General features: G+C 33.5%; 3 protein-coding genes across 3 annotated transcripts; 1 reads left to right on the top strand and 2 right to left on the bottom strand.

Annotated features, from left to right (window-relative positions):
• Positions 1-1,566: 1,566 nt before the first annotated feature.
• Positions 1,567-1,982, top strand: LOC122052109 (protein SMALL AUXIN UP-REGULATED RNA 10-like). Its single transcript, XM_042613534.1, has one exon. It carries the CDS (start codon positions 1,587-1,589, stop codon positions 1,896-1,898), a length of 312 nt encoding a protein of 103 aa, XP_042469468.1. The 5' UTR covers positions 1,567-1,586; the 3' UTR covers positions 1,899-1,982.
• A 1,876-nt stretch (positions 1,983-3,858) lies between these two features.
• Positions 3,859-4,947, bottom strand: LOC122052051 (indole-3-acetic acid-induced protein ARG7-like). Its single transcript, XM_042613461.1, has one exon. The coding sequence runs from the start codon at positions 4,839-4,841 to the stop codon at positions 4,323-4,325; it is 519 nt and encodes a 172-aa protein (XP_042469395.1). The 5' UTR covers positions 4,842-4,947; the 3' UTR covers positions 3,859-4,322.
• A 7,062-nt stretch (positions 4,948-12,009) lies between these two features.
• Positions 12,010-22,633, bottom strand: LOC122054958 (zinc finger CCCH domain-containing protein 30-like). The gene is made up of 4 exons (XM_042616371.1): positions 22,359-22,633; positions 13,482-13,694; positions 13,238-13,362; positions 12,010-13,156 (listed from the first exon to the last, which is right to left on the bottom strand). The coding sequence occupies exons 1-4, from the start codon at positions 22,410-22,412 to the stop codon at positions 12,175-12,177; spliced, it is 1,374 nt and encodes a 457-aa protein (XP_042472305.1). The 5' UTR covers positions 22,413-22,633; the 3' UTR covers positions 12,010-12,174.
• Positions 22,634-23,586: the final 953 nt, after the last annotated feature.

Below are 23,586 nucleotides of genomic sequence, written 5' to 3'. Positions count from 1 at the left end.
ATGGTCACTTGGCACCATCTTGTGGAAAGAGGAGTGTACGTACCAACTATCGTTGACGCTCTCCGTCTCCATCTCAGATTGGTTGAACACCCGATGAAGCCCTCCTCGACCGTTTGGTAACAAGCGAAATAGATCCAGATCTAGTTTCCTTCGATGGTGGAGCTTATCATATCATTTACTGAGATTAAACAAGCAGCAGTTGGCGGGGTCTGATGTTATATTGGGACCATTTCTTATAACTACGCATAAGAAATAAAAAGCAAGAGTAACATGTATTCATGTGCACTGCAAGCAAATCTGTGTTCTTTGGGTCCATACTATTTCTTAGATATTTCGTGATCAAGAAGCCCTATGGTACATGAGTATGAATGTATTCACCTAGCTACTTTAAGTTACGTTCGTATACGAGAATGCCTCCGACCTTAAGAACTTCAAGGTTAACTTAGATGTAGAAATTTTGAATAAAATTGTTTAGGGGGTAAGGGTTTTAATTAGGATTTAGGGTTTATGACAGAGGTAACATTTGGGACGACTTTAAAAAGGGCGCTATGAATTGGATTTTACTTAGTTTGTGACTATTGATTAATGACAAGTATGTTGCATTGCCCTTTTATGTGGCTCCACAAAGTGCAGCCCCACATAGTGTGACTCTTCATCAAAAGGCTTGCAATTGAAGGGTATCCAAAGCAAGAGGCCAGTGTGAAAGATTTGATAGTACATGAAGCAAGGACATCACATGGTTCCTGCCCATCCACAATGCTTCCATAAAATTGGACCATTAGTAGGATATTAAACTATATCCCGATCGATCGATCGAGTTAAAGAAGAGTACTGTTTAATTTTCAAGGTTCGGTCGAGAAACTGAAGGTGCGTTCGAGCCTTGTTTTAAAGATAGATATATAGAAGTGACGAGAGGACAAATTAGTGTATGATATATATCTTCGAGAATAAACTTACTCAAAGTTAATTTAGAGAACATGTACAATGGACCAAAATTCTACATTAATGGTGGAAATGTGATATTTAAAATATCTAAAAGTCATATTCACCTCAACATAGTCGACTTCAAGAATATTCTTACTTTATTAGTGAGTGAATATAATCATCCTTAATTTGTAATTAAGTACCAAAAGAATTAAGGTTGATGCATATGCTTTGAAAAACAAAAGAGGGAGAGAATAGTGCGGATGATATCGTGTGAACATGCTATAACACTTTGTTTACTCCGAGGTTTAGTAGGAAGAAAGAATGGATTCGTTTGTTTACTTAAAAGGATAATAAAGGGACGGCCGGATTCCTCTGTTTCCCTCTTACCCAAGCTTGGATAAACAGAGCATATATAAACGAAGGTACTAATTAGAAGGCGTTTCCCTTTAATTAATTCGCAGCAAGTTTACTGGCCATGACCTCAGAATAGGAGCGGGCCACCGGCTGTCGGTGGCGAGCTCAGCACAAGTTCCGGCCGCCCCGGCCCCGCCTGTCCTCTTGCACGGCCTCCACCACGTGCCCTTGTCTTCTCCCCTCCCGCCATAAATAACTCCCACCCTTTCTCAAATCAAACCCCGAAATTAAGATATTGATCATCCATGGGAAGAGGAGCAGCAGCAGCAGCGAGGAAGGGGCGGAGGGAGGCGGCGCCCCGGCAGCGCGGGTCGTCGCCGTCTTCGGACGAGGAGGAGGAGAGGGCCGGTGGTGCCCCGGAGGACGTGCCGAGGGGTCACTTCGTGGTGTACGTGGGGGCCAACCGGAGGCGCTTCGTCCTCCCGATCGCGTACCTGGACCGGCCGGACTTCCGGCGGCTACTCCGGCAAGCGGAGGAGGAGTTCGGATTCAAGCACCGGATGGGGCTCACCATTCCCTGCGACGAGCTCGCCTTCCGCTCCCTCCTCCTCGCCTGACGCCGGCATGCGCCACCACCAAACTGCGCACGTACGCCCACGTATGATAAATTGTAATGCAGCCAGCAAGCGAAAATAAAATAATTAATTACTCTGTGTATAAATATATAAATAATAAACTGATGCGAAATTTAATTTTTAAATTTATGGAGAAATTATTGGTAGTTAATTAAATGCCAAATAGATAATTAAAATGTTGACGGAAAGGGTTGCTGATGGCTCCCCGTCGTGCATGGCTCATGACGTGCCTTCGATACTATCCTTTCAGGCCAAGTCATAATTTGGGACATTACGAAGAGGATGACCAATGGCAATAATATTCAAGTACGCGCCAATATTCAAGTACGCGCGTGTCTACGTTTGGTGAGATGTTCTTGTACAGGTGGAGTAAAAGATAAAGTTATTATTTTAACTCTTCTTTCACAACGGCTCCACACTTTTTTAAAAAATAATAAATCAAATCATGAAGATATTCATCTAACACAGTAGCTTTTTATACGAGAGGGATTATACACGATCTATAATTATAATATAAGTGAAATTCATCATCTAACAACTTCACGCAACACGGTCGAACTGATAAATTAAAAAACTATAATTAACTACTACCGATAAATATTTTTTTTACAATTGCACTTTATATATATATATATATACTCGCAGATATTTGTCATTTGCCAAGGGCGAGGGATGATTGTTGTATAATAATTCCATTTTTTCATAAAAAAAAATTATTAATCGTAGTATAATACAAAAATTAAATTTAAAATAATATATCTTAATTAGATATTCTTTTGAATTTATAAATGAGGTTTCCAAAAAAAATTATAATAAAATTCATAAGAATTAATCTCGTCGTAAAAACACTTCTATTAATTAATTATTCCGCCGAAAATTAATTAATTACAGGCCACGTCACCGTACACGCCATTTCCCGCCTATCAGGATGCGTCGTCCTTGCTGTACTGCTGTCGTGTACTCCATTTATGCCCTTGACGTTGACATGTCACGCTATCCATGCTTAGCTGTTAATTAGTTAAATAATCTCGCTAATCCATACCCTAACCACCATTTCAATCAAGTTTCTATCTCCATTATATGTCTCCCATGCCACTAAATAATTGTTACCTGTACGTACGGCCATTTCAAATAGAAATATATTTGTCAGCTTAACCACAATTAGTTGGATAATTATAACATACATATCGTGATTAGCATAATCGCCATCAACACAGTTTGGTTGAGAACGAGTTATATATAATTTCCACCTGGATTCTGATATCATCATAATTAAATCGTTTACCAGCGAGGACCACTTCAATTAAGACTAGCCAAGGGGACCTATTGCATCATTTAATTAAGGAGAAGGGAGAGATCAAAAGTGAAGTAGTACACAGTACTAGTGGTAAAATATTTAAAAGAATAAATAAGAAGATCATAATTTAAAACCATACTATTATTTTAAAGATTGATGGGAGACTATATATAATATATTCCAGATTAATCGGCTGAAACCGAATATCTGGATATAAGAAAAAAAAAAGACTTATTATATATTTTTATTTTTTTTTCAATTAAATTATTTTTACAACAAATATATTCCTTCTTAGTTCTCTTTCATCTCCTCTTCCTCCCATCCTAATAAAATAAATATGGGTCAAAAGCGTGAAAAAGTCACGAACATGGAAATTTAAAAATATATATTTTTTGAATTATTAAAATCACCGAAAAGGCAATATTAAAAAGAAAAAAAAAAACTTAATCGGTACAATTTACCATCTCTCTTTCGAACCTCTCCATGTGACGCGGTATGAAAAAGACACTCCATTCCATGTGCTCGCTGATATGTCAGATCCTTCACAATCCCTCATTAATTATTATTTTATTTTTTTTACGAAGTACAGTATGGAATATAATTATTAATCGAGAATTAAAATCATTTAAAGGACAAGACAGTGAATTGCACCTGAATAAAAGCCGATGATCACATTAATTAATTAATTAATTATATTTACAAGAAATGAAAGAAGTGAAGAGAGAGAGAGAATGAATGAAGAAAATACAGATCAGGAGAAGGATCCTTTCTCACGCTGCTGCGATCCTTCTGAGTTCTGTAAAAAATTCAAACTCGGCCTTCTCGGAATCGGACTCAGCTTCGATCGACAAAGGGATGACTCGGCCGAGTCGCCGCCGCCGCTGCCGCTTCGCCATCTCTCTTTTGATTCCTGGAATTATTTTAATCGATCTATCGCTACTTCCTCCTCCTTCGATCAGCTTAATCATAATTTTACGGCAGCGAAAAAAGGAGTGAAAAAAAAAAGAAAAATTTGCAAGCACAACGATCCGGCGATCCGACTCAGTGAGTGAGTCGGAAGAATTAATTATATATATACTACTAAATGGAAACCAGGTGGAGCAGTAGCTTCACCAGAAGAGGCGCTTCTCGGCGAGGCGGTGGGCGTGGAGGAGCGGAAGCGCGTCGGCCGACGGCATCCAGCGGCCGACGTCGCAGCAGCAGGAGGAAGGAGTGGCTGAGGCGGCAGCGGAGTAGAGGAGCGCCGAGTATTCGTCGAGGTTGTTGCAGTTGGCGAATCTGGAAGACGCGGCTGCGGCGGAGGAGGAGGAGGAGGAAGAGGAGATGAGGCGGAGGGCGTGCTCGAAGAGGGCTTCGTCGCAGGGGAGCGAGAGCGGGCCGGAGCGGCCGGTGGAGAACCCGTACTCCTCCTCCGCCTGCCGGAGCAGCCGCCGGAAGACGGGGTGGTTGAGGTGCGACGCGCGGACCACGAACCGCCGCGAAGTGCTCCCCACGCACACCGCCACGTGTCCGGCCGGCACGTCCGCCGCCCGCGACGACGCCGAAGCGCGCAGCCGCCACCGCCGCAGCATCTGCCGGAGTCGCACGATGTGCTGGATCTTGCTACATTTGCCTATTCCCCCTCCCATTTTCCCGTAATTAATTCCCCTTTGACAAATCGCAATAACCCCCCGTCTTTTTATCTAATCTCGGATCCAGGAGCGATCGGAGGGAGAGAGGGAGGGGAGAAGAGGAAGCCAAAGCTTTTATAGACGTGAGCTTCCAACAATGCCCCTGAAGTTGGCAAAATTTTCCTTAATTCATTATTAAAGTAATTATGACAGTTGTTAATTAATGGTAGACTCTGTGATTAGGGTTTAATTAGCCGTCATTTACTCCGTGGTTGGGGGAAGAAGTCAACTCAAAGTCAACTTATGCGGGTTTCACATGTTAGAAATATCCCTTTCTTTCATTAGGGTAAAAGATAGGGTTTGGTTCCGACCAAAGAGAAAGATGGGGTTTGGTTTTCCATCTTTGAGTTTTGTCATATTGGTAATTATCAAATAAAAAGGATTCTTTTAAGAAGAAAAAAATTGCTCAAAATGATTTGTTTAATATTTATTTAAATTAACATGACCTATTTTCGCCGAGAATAGAAAAGATAGAGATACATAAGTGTGAGAGCTTAGACAAGATACAAGTTAAGGTTGATCTTTAGATTGAATAATAATGCGAGACTAGGAGTTTTAATTAGTTGTCAAATGATGGTGTGTAAATTGACCATGACTTGCTTTGTGTTTGTTGGAGCCCTTCCGTGGATGAGAAGGCAACATAACAAACTAATTCTTTCGATGTAGTTATGGTCAAGACACTAACTTTGTCAAAATACTCATTCAATCCAACAAGGCAAACCATCATGCGGTGGAGCCATGTCATATTTCTTGAATTGGATGAGACATAATTCATAACAAAATGTTGTTGGTCTAACCACATTTGTACGAAGAACAAATGACATTTTGTCGCCTAGAATCTCCTTAACGAACAAAGTCCGAAAACAAATTAATTTCATTTTGAAAAGAAAGAAAGAAAAACTTTACCTCTTAATTAATTTAATGCATCCCTTATACTCATCTTTATCTTGAATTTCTTAAGAACAAATTAAATTTATTAATTTATCATTATTGATATATTGACTCATTTTCTACCTACACTGTGTTATTTATCCATAAGATGAAATAACATTAGATAATCAATCTTCATGATAGATATATCGAAACCTTGAAATTAATACTCGTTTCTTTGATGGTACAAGTATCTCAAGAGATATTATAGTCGAGGAGCAGTCACAAGATGAGACCACCTCTCCATTTTATACTTGTTAATTATTATTCCTATCCTGGCTAAAGCCTATTTTAGGTCTTAGGCAAAAATAAATTTAGGCCTTTTTGACATTATTTTCAAAAAAAAATTCTTTACCTTTTTCCATTTGGATTTGGAACGATAACAGTGGATTTAATTTTTAAAAATAAATTAAAATATTATTTTTTAAAATAATTTTTTATATAACATTTAAGTTTTCATGCAAAATTATAAATTAAATTTTCATATTATAGTATGAGAGCTGCTTTTCCCACCTCCCCAAATATCCTCACCTCCCAGCCCTACTTAATTTTTTTACCTTTATACTATTTCCTTATTCTCACATTCACATTTTTTTTAAGTTTTGTTTCTTTTGTTGTTATTGGTTTTGTTTTTTTTTAATCAGTTTTTTTTATCAATTTTATTCTTTTTAAATAATTTATTTTTTATTATATGTTTATAATCTTTTATTTATTATTTAGTTGTAGATTTTATGAGTTATTATTTGTAAAAAAATTTAAAAGTATAAAAATTTTAAAAATGATGTAACACAGATGATGGACACATGACATCTCTGACGTAATAACTAGAGGTCAATTATCAGGAACTAATGACCTAAGATTTACCCCATCATGTGTCTGATGCCGAAGGGGGTGGGAGAAAGAGAAGAAATTTATAAAACTAAATAAAAATTAAAAAAATATATAAGTATTGATGAAACAAATAATAAACAAAATTAATTAAAAAAATTAAAAATAAATAAAAAAATAAATAAAATTAAAAAATATATATAAGTATGGATGAAAAAATAATAAATAAAATTAATTAAAAAAATAAAACTAAATAAAAAATAAATAAAAATGGAAAAATAAAAAAATAAAGATAGAAGGGTAGATATGGTATTTGACAAGAAGAGAGAGAGAGAGAGAGAGAGAGAGAGAGAGAGAGGGGAGGGTGCGATGTTAAAGGGGTGGGAAAAATAATTTACTTCTAGTATTAATAATAAAATTTTCAATTGATAAAAATATTAAATTATTTAATCTTTCATAGAACAACTTTTACAAAAGGGATCCTCAACACATCATCATTCACTAAGCATAAAAAGCAAATAAATAAAAACAGGTGTAACAAAACTCAATACAATCAATAGAAAATGAAGATTATAGTGAGACTAAATCAACTATTGTATTTATCAAATATTAAATGAGCCATTTTAGACACATAATAAAAGAAAAAATAAATCATATTTTTCAACACCTAAATCGTAACAATTTGTAAATGATAGAATAGATACAAAGAGAAAATCAAAAAATTATAATTGTAAATATATTTAAAAGTTAAACTTAATGTCTATCAAGAAAGTGAAATGTCGATTAGACACAATATAGATGAATGCATTTCCATTTGGACTTAATCAAGTAAGGAACATAGTAGGACTAACCAAATCAATGTGATAACGTCAGGTGTGATTTCTCCTTCCTAATCTCAATGAGCAATAGAAGTACACAGAAGGGGAGTTGGAAAAGAGAAATAGGGGGAACTTAAAAAAATAGTATTTTTTTTCTTACATTGTATAAATAAAAAATTTCTAATTCATGTTTTTACCTATTAGAGGATAAAGTGTCACCAACAAATTAAAAGAGAAATATAACGAGAGAACGCTAAAGTTGAGAGATATTAAAGAATAACAAATTAGATTTTATAAATTAACATATATAATTTAAAATATATTTTAAATATCAAAAAGAGTGTTGGAATCATAATAAGATCTTTGGGAAATTTGACGCTTTGATAAGAGAATGATGTAAAATTTTTAACACGCGGACTATATATTCTTTTCCATCCTCCTAAAAAATATAGATGAAAATATATTTAATATATTAAAAATAATATATCCCAATTAAAATTGGAGCCCATATGCCTTCTCCCATCTAAAGTTGATCTCGGACGGAAAATTACACCCTAAATGCAAGCCTTGGCTACATGTCTCACCTCACCTCGATCTGTTTTTCGATCCTATCCTTCTATGTAATAAGTTCGTTAATTTTGCCTCTAGCCGCATATCTTACAACCACTGACAAATTCAAACACTTTGATTTTTCCTCGAAAATTTTCTTGTCATCCCATAAGTGAACAAATCATCCATCATGAGTTTCAATATTTTGCCATTCATAAGTTATATTACAAATCATCTTGGGCTAGATGTGCCATCTAATTTACCTTCAATAAATCCATAAAATGTAATTCCTAATTATCATCATTAGAGCTCGACACAAATTCAAGATGCTTTCAACATCTACAATTTAAAAAGTTCATTAGTAACTAACCCCTTCCATTATTATAATACTACTCAATATTATTGTTAAAGTCACGGTCCGCTAGCTACTATAATATGTAGTTGTAGACTTGTAGCCACCCTCAGTGGATAAATTTTATGGAGGAATTCTTAGGTTTTCGGGGTATTAAGTTCTCATCAATTTATGTTACGTCCCATAAATTGATACATTTTTACATCCCATAGTTTTGGCAGATCGCTTAGTCTCGTTCATCTTCAGCTCAAGAGTGCTCCATCAGTAAACAATTACACATTCTTTCAAGAATGACTACTTTTAGGCAAACCTCCTGATTGTCTCTGTACCCTTACCTCCTTTATTACTGAGTGGTCATTTAGGGGCCTTGGTTGTTGAACCGAGTTGTTTTCCTTTCGACGATGAAACTTATCCCCCGTCGTCTCACTTACCTTCTTTTGCTATTAGTTTCGCTACAGCACCTATTGCTCTAACTAATTGTTCATCATTTCCAAGGGTAATTCTATGTTATGGATGGTTGTGCCTAAGGACATATCGATTGAAGTGGATTCTTTCTTTTTATCAATAAAAATTCCTTTTCAAACTGTACAAGCTTCTTCCAAGCATACGGCTTTCTAAATGTATATGATGATATTTAGACAGATGGATCTTATATAAATCGTATGATGAAGTACCACATGAGTGGATATATAGGAATCCAAATCTATTGAATCACTCGTGTTATGATCAGTGAAAAAAATCAATCAAAATTGTACGATTCACAATAAAGAATCAATGAAATTTTCTTCATATAAAAAAAAAAGACCGATTAATTCATTACAAAAAAAGAAAATTTCTATACAGTATATTTATGACCGAATCAAAAAGAAAAATTAAAAAACCAGACCTTGATCCCTCTTATTTATTTATTTTTTTTTTTGACGAGGGGTCATATATAATATTGAGTGTTCGCCTCAATTTGATACAACTCTTGTAACCCACACCGAAACAGTACTTCACACCTAGATATCCAATTAATTACTGTGCCTTAATACATTTTAAGGAGAACCAGCTATCTAGATTAAGGTGATATTTCACCCCTAACCATAACAATTTACCGTACTTTTTTTTCAATTCCAGATGAACACTAACTACTATAATTATATAGCTACTAAGATAACCTAAGAAATAAAGACAATTTGGAAAAGTAAAACATGCTGTAACGAAAGCGTTCTTTTAGTAATGAATGAAAAGGGTGTTAGACGTCTTTTTATTTTTTATTTTATTTTCACCCTTTCTTTCTTATGAACTTGATAATAATAATAATAATAATAAATAGTAGGGTTCGGCGCGGATGAGACGTCCATGCATGTGCACAAGGGTCCTAAGATGCCTTTAATTAATTTATTGTCATATAAATATGGAAGAAGGCAATTTAATTTAATATAATTTTAAATATCTTAATTATATCCAACTCGATCGTGGGACATGTTCCCCACCATGTGCTACTTTAGCCTTTTCCCCTTGTATCTTACGTTTTTCTTTTTTATTTATTTATTTTTAATCCAGATACCGAGTCTGTGCCGGACTAAATCCTAAAGGCTAGTAACCTTCCTTTCATTCGACCATTAGATACATCTAGAAATAAAATAATAATACGTCGATGATCGATCCCGTAATCGTGCCTTTCCGATAAAGTCGTCCAACACCGAAATATGTACTTTGCCTGCGAATGAAAATTCTTATTTTTTTTTTTCCACATGTGAGTACTTCGACTGAGACCCGCCAAATATAAGGAGAGTTTGGTTTATATTTTTTTTATATTATTTTTTATTTTTATTTTTTAAGAAAATGAAAAATATATTTAATTTGTATTTTCTACGTTGGTTTAGAGAGAATATTTTCTAAGAAAATAAAAAATATAAAAAAATTATTTTCTAAAAATTAAAAAATAGTATTTTTTTTTAAAATAAAAATATAAATGCAAACAAATCAAATACTCCCTAAGTTTTTCACCAAATTCGACGTCCACACATGCTCTATTAAAGGATCGAGGTGTGACCTCTTAGTTGATACCATTTTCTATTAGAGTAATTAAAATGTGATATCGTTTATTTCAAACGATCTAGTATTGTCATCCCTATGGCTATATACAGGTAGGTAAATATCTAGGAGCATGTTGCCATAACACATCAATTCTTTATATGGAGGAGGTCAGACACTCAACGATACATTGTGTATCCATTGGGAATTGATTCCAAGAGCTATTGACATAAATACTAATGTAGATAATAATTGTGTCAACTCATAGAGGCTAGTTAATACAAGTCAGTCACTGTAGTTTATCTCTCTCGTGATGATTTAAGGATGAATTGACAGGGATATTAGGACGAATATAATCACCTTTGCCCCATGGTTAACACTATTTTCTTTTTTTTTTAATAAAACATGATTACACTCACCTCAATTCTTAGGTTATGCGAAGAGAGATAAATCATATATTAACTTATAATCGACTATTAAATTAACTAAAGGGGATGTTAACTGTTTTTCCTAGTCTCACGTGAACAAGTTAATTATAAAATAATTATTCACTTTTTAAATAATAATACTACTACTACTTATTCCGCTGGCTCATAATTTATGATGATTTAATTTTAATTACGAAAAGATCACATTGCACCTGAAAGTTTCCTAATGTTTCATTTTACCCCTTGGATTTATTTGAAATCTTAATAATCCATTTTAATAATAATAATAAAAAAATTTGATCAAAATAACTCTATCTTTTAGAGTTATTTTAATCAAAATTGCTCCAAGCGTACGATTTATATTCATGTGGTTAGATCGGTTTAAAATAAAATAATATTTTAGATAGAAAATTATAAATAAGATATTATTTTAATATCTTTTAAAAGTGGGTTGTTCGTTGAAACATGCCGGTCCACACGTTTAGGCACCGTCTCATCATTGGCACTGTCAAATGGTAATATAAAAAAGTTATGTAATATTAAAAAAAATTAAGAGTTAATTTATTTTATTAATTATGTTTTAATTAAAAATTTAATATAGTGTTATCTTATAATTAGCAAAACAAAACAGTAGGGTTCAACTAATACTAGATGAATGATATTAGCAAATAATTAAAAACTATTATATATATATATATATATATATATATATATATATATATATAAGTTGAAGTCTTGTTACAAATATAATTAAATTTTAATGCTTTAAATGACGTCTTACCAACCATGTTTATTTGGGGATCAACACATTTGGACTTGACAACCAAATTGATATTCTTGAACCGTCCTTTATTTGCACAGGAGCAGATTGATCCGAGTGATTGGACCGGCGAATATACGGTTCATTCCAACCGTTCAATCATTAGCAAGTGTTAGGAAAGATTTGACCCAAAAAATAATAATTTTAAAATTAAAGATAGTTCTACTTAATTAATATGATATATTGCTTACTTAATTATTAAAAGTTTTAAAGTGGATTAAAATTGAACTAAACTCAATTATTATTATCTTTTTACATGAATACAATCAGCCACCGAACATCTGAAGTTCATAAGACAGATTTAACCAAGACATCATCGCCAGATTTCTTGACTGATCATATTGAATTCACCTGCAGATGATGAGCTCCGAGTCACAAATTCACAATTCTTAACAACAACATTTTCGAATCGTAAGATCAAAAACAAGGGAGGAACAAATATGAACATGGTGGCAAGCAGTGAGCGAGCTGCTATTTACGAGCGAGATGAATGAACACTATGAAGTAACAAGAAAGGAACAAGAATGTCAAACATAAAGCCCCCTTAATTCCTGTAAACAATCCCCCCATCTAACTTAATCCTCTTAGATCCTCTGGGCTGCTGGGTTCTCGGTGGTAGAGAAGGATCATGCTGATATGAGCAGTTTGCACCGTGCCGACATCCTTTAGGCGTGTTGAAGAAGGCACAAGGCCTGGGGATCTTAGGTCTTGCTTCTCTTTGGTGACTGGAACCATTTACTAGATCGACATTCCCGGCCACTATATTGTTATGGTAGCTAGAAGTATCTTGCTTCTCACCACCATGCTGCTGGACTAAGCTCTTCAAATAATTTGCATCTCTAACTACCACTTGGGCACCTGGCATAAGTTTAGGAGGGATCGGAATCGATGGCGCCGCATGAGCATTCATAACAGGGGGTGGCACTGAACTAGGCAAAGAATACATTTGTGAAGTTCGATAAACTGGAAGGGGAGGTGCATTGTTACTCATTGGAGGACCTACTGGAGGCGGAAGTGGGGCTGGGGATTGGATTTGTAGAGGTGAATGTGAAAATGGGGTGGAAGAAGAAGCCAATGCTGGCTGAGACTCTCTAGAAGCTCCATACTCTGAAACCAGCTTCTCCACTAAACTAGGATTGGTGAGGATACTAATCAAAAGATCACGGTCAATCATGCTTCCTTGCTCGTTGCTTTTCATTATCGCTGTGAATGCAGCAGAAGCAGCTGCAACAACGTCAGGTGCTGTGCTGCCCAAAATCCTAGCAGCTGTTGTATCACCCTGAGACATGGTTAGGGCAGCCTGCAAAGCAGAGACTTGGGAGCGTTCTGTATCTGAAGTATGATCTTGAATGTCCTGTCGTCTGATCGAGCCCTGCAGATTCTGAGCAGTTTGTTGGAACTGGCTGTCCAGTGGATCAATTTCTAATTGTTCTGATGGATCTTCATCTTCAACAGCACTAATAGGAATTGTAGGTGTTTGGGAATCATCCCAAAATGAGTCTTGCACCTCAGATGAAACTGAAGGACTGCATTTTTTTTATCCAGAGGGATAAATTAAGGCTGGTAAAAGGCATTTAAACCGCATAGAACAAGAAAAACCAACTTACTTGGGCGGTATAGAAGTTGAACGTGGATAGATTGATTCAAGCACTCTCACTTGTCTTTGATTCTGCACAGCAACTTCTTCACTTTCTGCTCCAGCAGCTACTAACCATTTTGTACTCAAAAGTATCTGGAATGGAAAATTGAGGATAACCAAACAAAGTGTTAAAAGCCTCTCCATGTGACACAACAAAATCTGAATGAGTAAATGTTTTGAAAAATGCAAACTGAACACAGATTATTCCTTACTCTCAGAGGGCATTTCCACTTGACCAAAGGGATTTTTGCAATTTCAGATCTGAACTGATATGCAGGATGAGGTGATTCGAAACCTGGAGGAAGGGAAGAATCATCATTGCTTATGCAAGAAGCATGCAATAACCATGATCCCTTTGCTTGGAGATTGTCTTGGGTCCCCAATCCAGAGAGAGCAGGGGCATCCTCTGCTAAAAATAATCTTACCTGCAGTTCAAAAGGAAAAACTATCACAATTAACTCTGCTAACTTATAGAAGTTTATCATCTAGAGAATAAAATTGCCAGGGGAGAACAAGCAAACTGCAACCAGTAACTAAAGGCAAAACATCGGATCCATTTGATGGATCTAGCAATGGAAAACAAATATAATACATCTTCTGATTCAAATTTGAAGTTGAATAGATATACAGACAATAGGCCTGATGCCCTTTAAAAGGAACTAAGAAATCAGCACACTAGAGTATTGAATTAAAATAAACATCTAAATTCTTATGCAAACATAAAAAGATAATTATCCTTCTCTACCAACCTTGTAATCATAAGATTTTATGCCAATCAAGTTAGCCAAAGCAGAAATAAGGACAGAGAAACTGAAGTGAATGATCCTTAAAGTTTGTAAATAAGTAATGAAATTTTGTTCCATATTGCTATTTACTAATGACAAGAAATAACATTGACTGCAAATAGATGACATTGACAAGAAATGGCATAGGGAAGAAAAATGACTAAAAATGGCAATCCAGACCACAAAACTTTAGGTGAAAAGGTGAGGTAGAAGTCACATGGGGGCTTGGGTGAACAAGAGTGTTGGATGGGTTAATGGAAAAAAATAAAAATTACTTGGAATATCAAATGAATTAGTAATTTATTATAGTTTATAAATTAACAATTTTGTGTTGGTAGCAAAGATGTTAAAACACTATATATGATGGTTGAACTGTATGTTTGGTTGCAATATATTAACGTGGTAGATTATTTCATAACATCGAGGTAATTTTTGTAATAAATAGACAGTTATTTCATTGACCAGTAATTCCTATATCATCATGCTTCTGAAGCATCACAACCTTATTTTAAATCCACACTTATGCTACTTTGTTATAGTTTATGATGTAGCAATTTTATGTTGATAACAAAGCAGATTTCTTTTGGTGTATGCATGCTCATGCAATATATATAATAACGTGGTCAATAACATTGAACAGGCATTTGTTGCACAGGGTAGTAGTTCCTATATTATGACGCATTGCTGATAATGATTATTTTAAACTAAGTTCATAGTGCCTACTTTGCACGTGTTTAGTATCTTGTTTTGTCTCGACTGCCAAATCTAGATTTAAAGTAGATTTTATTAGATATTCATGATCTGAGGCAAATCTCTATGGAGGTACAGTATGCTTAGCTATGTTAAGCTCAGATATTAATTAAGATCCCGCATGGCAACACTAGCATTTGATGGATTGACCCTTAATATCCATTATGTTATGCTAACATCTAAAAATTTGAGTTGATTGTCATAGCCTTATAAACTTAAATTGCAAGGAAAGGCTAGATATAGGTGCCTGATTTGACATTATTTTTCCACTACATTGTAGTTAAAAAAGAATACTGAAGAGTAAAAGCTGAGTTGCAAGAAAGATATGCACCATTAATGCACAAACAAGTTGAAAAGATAATGGTCATCCATATCAACAATTGAGATGGAAAACAAAAAACGTAAAAGCATGTCACTCTAATCTTACAGTTATGGGTCACGTGTGAGGTTAACAAATATGGCAAGAAGATTAATGATGGAAGAAAAGGAGTAGAAACAACATGAATGAAAATTTTGAAGAGAAATTTCAAGTCTATAACCCATTCAGACAGTGGACTCAGTGCACGGCTGAAGAATTAATTGCAAGCAGACTTGTGTCAAATGTGTCCTTTGAAAATGTCCTAGGCATGAAAGTGTGCATTCATAATTTCCCAAGTGTCATCCTATACAAGCCATCAATTCTAGTTTGGCAAAATCTCAAAAATAAAGTTAAAAACATTTTTATTTTGTAAAAAGACAATGAAATTACGACGAGCATATCCCAAAACATCTGATTATCTGAACTGAATCAATAAAATAGTAAGCATAGGAAGTCACATAAAACTCTTTCTAACCTACTAAAAAAAATAAAGAACTAAAGAAAATAAAGATATAACCTTATGTAGAATGAAGAGATTAAATTCATACAGCAGATCCTTAAATTCTTATGGATCCCAAAACAACTGATTAAATTCTTATTGTTATTGTAAAATTGACCTGTTAATTTTCAAGATCAATTCTTTGGAATGAATGGAATGGAGACATATATCAATATCCCAGTTAGTTTCTCTTGACATTCGTTACAGTAACTTGACTTACAAATATCAAATTTCTTTTGGAAAAACAATGAAATTAGAACACTTCAGTCCAGACGGAAAAAAAGAGAGTAATAATTTAATTTCAAGAATTATTCCATGTATTTCTGATGAGGTATAATTGCCATATTATGATCCTGAAGCATATGCTCAAAAATCAATAAAAAAAGAAAATTAAGACAAATGATCAAACAGTAGAATGATTTGCAGTGTTAAAATGGTAAAATGGCAGACATTTCACATATGTGAACACTTCAATATTTATGCATTGCCAACAACTAAATTCTCAGTAATCAACTCAGTGACATTAGTGTACCTATTTATTCAACTACAAAAGATTTTCTCTAAGATGTCTATTTTATCCATGAAAAAGCAAAAGCAATATTTGAAATCTTTGGAAAATTTTATACAATTAGGCGGGATTGAAAATATTTCCCTAAGAAATCATTAACGCAAAATATAAAGCAGCCCGAATGGCAGTTATAATACATGCCCCTTTTTCACTAACATCCATTTTTAATTTAGTAGTAATATTGCATGTTCTTTATGTATGACAAGCATAATTTTATTCCAAATCTGAAAGAAAAAAATGCTTAACAAATGACAAAGGCATAAAATAAGATTTTGCCTCAAAACAACATAATACAAAATTTGTTAAAAATTTATATTATTACAACAACAACCAAGCCTTATCCCAGTATGGGGGTCGGCTATATGAATCTTTTTAAGTAGCTCTATCTCCTATTATATCATCATCTATACTTAAATAAATTTTATTTTATTTTATTATTGCTAACAAAATCTTTTTTGATCTACCTCTTCCTCGTTTGATATGCATGTTTGTCATAGTTTAATATCGCCTAACCGGAACACTTATTGGTCGTTTAAGTACATAACCGTACCATCTTAAACGTGTCTCTCGGAGTTTTTTTTAATAGATGCAACTCCGACTTTCTCTCTAATGCTCTCATTTCTTATTCTGTTCATCCTCGTATGTCCACACATCCACCTTAATATCCTTATCTCTATAACTCTCATCTTCTGCTCATGTGTTCGAGTTATAGTCCAATATTCAGCTCCACTACAATTTTGTATAACTTTCTTTAAGTTTTAAAGATACTTTACAATCACATAAAACACCTGATACTCTCCTTCATTTCAATCATCCTGCTTGTATTCTATGCAGGATATCTCTCTCAATCTCTTTATCGTTTTGCAAAAATGATCCTAATAACTCATCTCTTATCTTAACAATTGTCTCATTATGTCTAATATTGCTAAACTTAAATTCCATATATTCTGTTTTTATTCTACCAAGCCTAAAACCTTACTCTTCTAGTGTTTCCCACCAAGATTCTAGTTTAGCATTTACTCCTTCACGTGTTTCATCTACCAAAACAATATCATTTACAAACATACACCACGATACTATATTTTGAACGTGTAGTGAGTTCGTTCATAATTAGTGTAAAAGATAGGGACTTAAAGCATCCATACCAGTTTCTCTATCCAAAATGCATAATTTAGAGTAAAAAAAATTACTTTATTAAATTTGGATATCCACTTTTCAATACATAATATATCAGCTTCCCTATTTTTTCTCTCTTCTCTATAATGTTTAGGGAATGAAATTCATTCCCTAAATTTAGAGAAGTTACTGTTCATAAATGCATAATTTAACGAATGGATAGGGTAACTGATGCAAAGGTTTTTAGCTACTCTATCCAAAATTTAGGATAAAATTTTGGAATAGGATATCTGATGTGGATGCTCTTAGAGCTGATCCTTGATGTAACCCTATCTTTATTGGAAATGCTTCAGTTACCTCCACCTGAAGTCTTTACTCTGGTCGTTACATCCTTACTCGTCGTTACATCCTCGTATATATACTTAATTATTTTAATATATATTACGCTAACACCTCTCTTTTCTAGAATTCTCCATATAATTTCCATTGAAACTCTATCATAAGTTTTTTCAAAGTCAATTAATAGAACTAGAGTACTTATCCTCTATTGATCAGATATTTTTTTCATTTTCAATATCATGTTAAATAATTTTGTAAGACATTCAATACATTGTTTCGTTAAACACTTCCATTCTATTGGAATATCATTTGGTCCAACAACGTTTCCATTATGTATTCTATTTAAAGGTTGTTCTGTTTCTGAAGTTTGCATTCTACGATAAAAATTTAAATTTCTATGGTTACCTACTTAAATTACCTAAGTTAGGTTGGCCACCTAAACCTTCATTAAAAAGTTGACGAAAATACCCCTTCCACCGCTCTTTTATTTCTCCATCGTTTACTAGTACTATATTATATTCATCTTTAATACATTTATTTGGATAAGATTTCTTATCTTCCTTTCTCTCACTTTAGCTATTCTATAAATGTTTCTTTCCCCTTCTTTTGTATCCAATTTTTGATATAATCGTTCACAAGTTCCATTCTTTGCTTCATTCACTACTTTCTTAGCCTCTTTCTTATCTATTGTATATTTTTTAAAAAATTTTCTCATTCTTATAAATATATAATCCCTTATAAGTTGTTCATTTTTCCTTCCCTTTCTCTTGTACTTTCTCATTCCACCACCCAGATTCCTTATTTAGTGGTGCATGTTCCTTTGACTCACCGAGTACACTCCCCTATCTACTATTTTCAACTTTGATACCATCTTATCCCATGTCGTATTAGAATCATCAAATATTTTACCTAATACTTGTACTCCTTTTCCTTAAATATATTTTGCTTTCCATCCTTTAATTTCCACCACTTAATTCTAAGAATTGTATATATTTTCTTTCTATTGATATTATGCTTGAGGCGTATATCCAACCCTACTAACCTATGTTAGTAATTACGCTTTATCCGGGGATAACTTTGCAATCTTTACAAATTTTTCTATCCTTCTTACTAATCATAAGAAAGTCAATTTACAATTTATTATTCCCACTTTTAAACATGACTAAGTATTCTTTTCTTTTCTTAAAAAAAATTATAGTAGAGGTTTATTACAATAAACATCATTTCATGATTTCAACTATACTCTTTTTTGCCTTCAGTAGGGCATTAGTTAAATTAAATTGACTAAAGTTTCATTCCATCTTATAAATATATATCCATGAAATTTGTTCAAAATTTCCAGCTGTACCACTTAAAAGTTATATTAGCAGCTTTGTGATGTAAGGAATGGATTGGCAAATAGAGATGTAAATGAACCAAACCGCTCATGAGCTATTCGAAATTCGATTCGATAAAAGCTCGTTTGAGCTCGTTTATTGAGGCTCGTTAAGATAAACAAACCAAACTCAAACTTCATAATATTCAACTCGTTAGCTCATGAACATGTTCGTTAAGCTCACAAATCAACTTTTAAATAAAAAAATAATAATTTTGGTCTTAAATTTATAGATTTTACACTCAACTTATGAAACATATAGACAAATATATTAAATTTCTTTATTAGAATAAAATTATAAATTTTAATAAGAATATTATAATTTTTTCTAAATATATAATTTATTTTTTTAATGAATATTTAAATTTATAATTTATATTTATTAAGTTCGCTTATGCTCGATAAAAACTCGAATAAGCTCATGAGCCATGAATATATTCGTTAAATAAAACTCGAGCTCGGCTCGATTATAAACGAGCCAAGCTCAAACATTCAAGAGTTCGGTTTGGCTCAGCTCGATTACACCCCTATTGGCAGATAACCAATTAGTTTAGTTTCTTAAGATTTCTTTTGGATGCTAGCAACAAGATCAGGTGGACAAAAAAACAACTACTTCGCACAGTTAGGGAAGAATGATTATGAGATACAGATGTCACTCTCAGTAAGCACAATTAAGGATGCCTCTACAATTCAGAGATATTCCTATGGTAAAGGAAGAAGATAGAGTCATGCCATCAGATGAAGCTGCGTTTCTAGTAGCAAAGCGTTTTAAGTAAAATTGAAGTTACAGATTATTTTTTGAACAATTATCCAAATCAAGACCCTATTATTAGGAAATACCAAAATCAAACTCCTTCACTCCTAAATGCCAAAATCAAACTTCCCCCATTTTTCATGACCAGAATACACTCCATTGTTTTGCAAAACAACTTGATTCATGCTAGATCCAAGAATCAAACTATTTGATAAAACATCACGAGTGGTTTGAAAAAAATCAACAAAGAAAAAATTAATGCCATCTCATCAAGTTGTTTGATGAAAATATATTGATGTACTGAAATTAGCAAAATTAATTATTTTCCCACTTTTCATAAAGACAATTACGCACTAAAATTAAGTAGATGTTTACCCTTTTCTATTTTTTTTTAAATAAATTAAATTATTGCAGTTCATTAAGTTATTTAGCAACAGCCTGCCAATCATTTTTTGATGAAACAACTTGAAGAAATGAAATAATGCAAAAAAAAATTAAAAGAATACAATTGCCCAGTTGAATTTATGGTAATTTTTTTTAATTTCAAAAATGGGGAAAGTTAATTAATATCAATTTATCATTAGTGAAACAGTAAAAAAAAAGTTAAAAAAATATGAATACCAATTAACAGAATAAGTATTTATCTTTTTATTTTAAAAAATGAATTAATTCAGATACACGAATTATCTCAACAAATAGCCCGATCGTTTAATCAAGTTGTCAGATGAAATACTATACAATATATTTTCCAAATTTTAAAAGAAAAACTTATTAATTAATTTCATTCCACCAAGTTTGTTAAGAAAACACTTGATTTTATTAAAAAAAATGAATTATTTAAGTTACACAAGTTCACTAAATAGCTATATTCTCGAATCAGGTAGTTTGGTGAAATAGCTTGGTATATAATGGAGGATATTTTAGCACTATAAAATGGAGAAGCTTGATTTGGGAAATTTCAAATTGAGAGGCCTGATTTGGGCATCTTCCAATTTGGGTAAATTCTCTTTTTTTTTTAATATCAATAAAAGTTTGATAAAAAAGGCAAGGATCATCAGAGAGAAAGTCACAATAATATGTTACTTGCTCTCATGTTTGGTCAATGAGTTTATTAACCAGTACAGGATTATTATGTACCAAGAAGATCTAGGATGAAGATGCTCTTGAGTTTCGAGCAATCTGTCTTAACTACATAATTAAACATTAATTACACTTACATAAATTTTAGTATACAAATAGATGCTTTCCCTTAATCAATAAAGCCTTAAATCTAAAATTAATTTTTGAAAAGATCAAAGAACTAGTTGGTAAAGTTGTATTACAGGTTCTTATATTACCATTTTAAGAAACTATTAATTGGATTTCTAAAATGATAGATCAAGATATGTTTTGACTAGTCAATACCAGATACTAAATCACATTGGATGATAAGCAAACACAAATACACAAATCAATAGAGAATAAGTGGAAATAAAAGTAAGACTCAAAAATTCAAGTTTAGTAGAAATAAAAGTAAGACTCAAAAATTCAAGTTTAGTAGGAAATATTACTTGTTCACTTCTACTAGTTTAGTTGATCATAGATGAGGCAAGTTCAAGAAGAGTGATGTTCAACAAGCGATGAGAACAAACATCCATAACGTAATAGATTTCCTATATGGACAATCTCTTGATGATTGTGATTAAGGTCAATTGTTATAAAAAAATTAACTATAACGGAATTCTTTTAGGAGGGGGGACTGACATGGTATTTTTTTTTTCTGCACGTAAAATGGAGTCAGCCATAATAGTTGCTCCCCACTAGTGATCTCATATCAATTTAACAAGAAACCATAATGTAAAAGATCTTTGTTAATTGCCAAAAAAAAAAAAAAAAAACTTAGTTGATGGTTGGTTATCGCATTTGTCAATTTATCTAATTTTCCATTTTGATGTTTAGTATTTATGGAAGAGACATGGTCAGTTGTATCCTTAGAATAAACCTTGAGATATGTAGGAATTACTAATGTCTACTAATTTTAATTTGATTGTTTGATCAGTATCCAAAGTGTCAACTTTTAGTCACAGGATGAATTGGTACATATAATAATGCCCAATTGTTAATTGATATTTTAGTCACATTGATTAATTAATCATCCATGGTGTTAATTCCTTTTTGCCGTCAAAGATAATTTTTAGCCTTGTCTCATCTCCATCGAACTCCTGCTGAACATTTCGCCCAATGCTTCCCAAACAATCAATTGAAGAATCAACCACAAATACAAACCGGGAAATCACTTCACTGAAGCAGAGATTTTAAACTTTGGAATGTCTAAGTTATCAATCAAACACACAAAAGAAATCCAAAGATCGGATCAGAAAATCAGAAAAACTCAAGCTCAAACTCAAACATAGCGATATATCGGTGCTTTCGACCAACAAATCCCCAAAACAAAAAACTAGGCCAGAAACGAGAAAGGACAAGGCAAGCAAACAACCAACTGAAAGCAAGAGCAGCACACTCCCGGAGATTCATAGCGTCGAGATGGATCCAGTTCGATGGTTACCTGATTCAACTCTCTGGCCCAGGAAACCCTCTTCGACTTCTTCAAGCCAGCCATACAACACAATCCGATAAACGTTAAACGAGTAAACGACCGATCCGAGGAACGCAACGAATCACTGGCGGATGAAGAAAAAGGGGGATCTACGAGACGATCTCTTTTAGAAAGCGATTCGGGGTTAGAATGGGAAGCACGAAACCCTAATGAAGACAGGAGAGTCGGCTCCTTTGCGTCGCTGGAATTTCGACCTGGCTGCCCTTTCAATTATTATTAATCTTTGAAATAATTCTTTTTCTCTCACTATTTTTAGGGATTTCCGTTTAAATGGCATCATTGAGTACGTGAGGCAGGTTTCTAGTGGATCGCAACTACCGGGGATCGTCTTCCACTGTGATTTCTTGAAAATATGATCAAACGGTTGATATGAGAAGCATAATAGCTCATTTATGGCTGTGATGGCTAAATTCCAAGGCAAATTCGCAAGGATTATCGGACAGGATCCAGGTCATTCTTCTGATTTCGGATAAAATGCGGATTCGGATTCGGATTCGGGTCCGCTTATTAGATACTGACGTAGTTTTATTTTAGCAGAAAAGAACTGTTTTATTTATATTGTCAAAATAACCCATCTTTTATAAATTATTTTAAAAAATATCTCACTGACAGTTTAATATTTAAAATTATGTACTCCTTTTAAATGTGTTTTACTTGATTAAATGAATACCCTTTGACTTGGAATAAAACATGAATAGTGTTTTAATTCTCTATCTTTTCGATAATTTATCAAAAAAACGTATTATAAAATTCACCAAAAGTGTATTATGATTTTATATTTATCAAAGGGCATAATAAAATATATGAAATTCCCCTTCTGCCCCTCCTCTCCTACTAACATCACCTTTCCCTCCTTATTTTTTAAGGCGCCCGAAGCTACTTGAATTGTTTTGATTTAAAAATTTAATTAATGATTCGGATGCTAATGGCCTAAACATTTTTCTCCTTTTCTCTCTCAACACGTGTCTTGCTTTTCTTGACTCTCCGATTGTAAAATTTTTTCGCTCTATTTAATTACGAGATCGTCCCCCTATCGAAAACCTACATAAGTGTCTTCGTATGTCCCTAAGGCAACATCAAGGGTTTCCAATGAAAATCCACATTGATCGCATCTTTGCAGTGAAGGTTTAGGGTTTTCATCAATACTCTCATTTTATAATGGCACAAGGAAGTGAGT

Source organism: Zingiber officinale, chromosome 1B (assembly GCF_018446385.1).
Source record: "Zingiber officinale cultivar Zhangliang chromosome 1B, Zo_v1.1, whole genome shotgun sequence".
Lineage (NCBI taxonomy): Eukaryota > Viridiplantae > Streptophyta > Magnoliopsida > Zingiberales > Zingiberaceae > Zingiber > Zingiber officinale.
This window is presented reverse-complemented; position numbering and strand designations above follow the sequence as displayed.

Bases quoted from the DNA above. Each gene is read 5' to 3' on its own strand.
- LOC122052051 (XM_042613461.1), bottom strand. From the start codon at position 4,841: ATGGGAGGGGGAATAGGCAAATGTAGCAAGATCCAGCACATCGTGCGA.
- LOC122052109 (XM_042613534.1), top strand. From the start codon at position 1,587: ATGGGAAGAGGAGCAGCAGCAGCAGCGAGGAAGGGGCGGAGGGAGGCG.
- LOC122054958 (XM_042616371.1), bottom strand. From the start codon at position 22,412: ATGGCTGGCTTGAAGAAGTCGAAGAGGGTTTCCTGGGCCAGAGAGTTG. The intron at 13,695-22,358 runs GTAACCATCGAA...TTTGAACTGCAG, and splicing joins GGGCCAGAGAGTTGAATCAG to GTAAGATTATTTTTAGCAGA. The intron at 13,157-13,237 runs GTAAGTTGGTTT...AAAAAAATGCAG, and splicing joins TCAACTTCTATACCGCCCAA to TCCTTCAGTTTCATCTGAGG.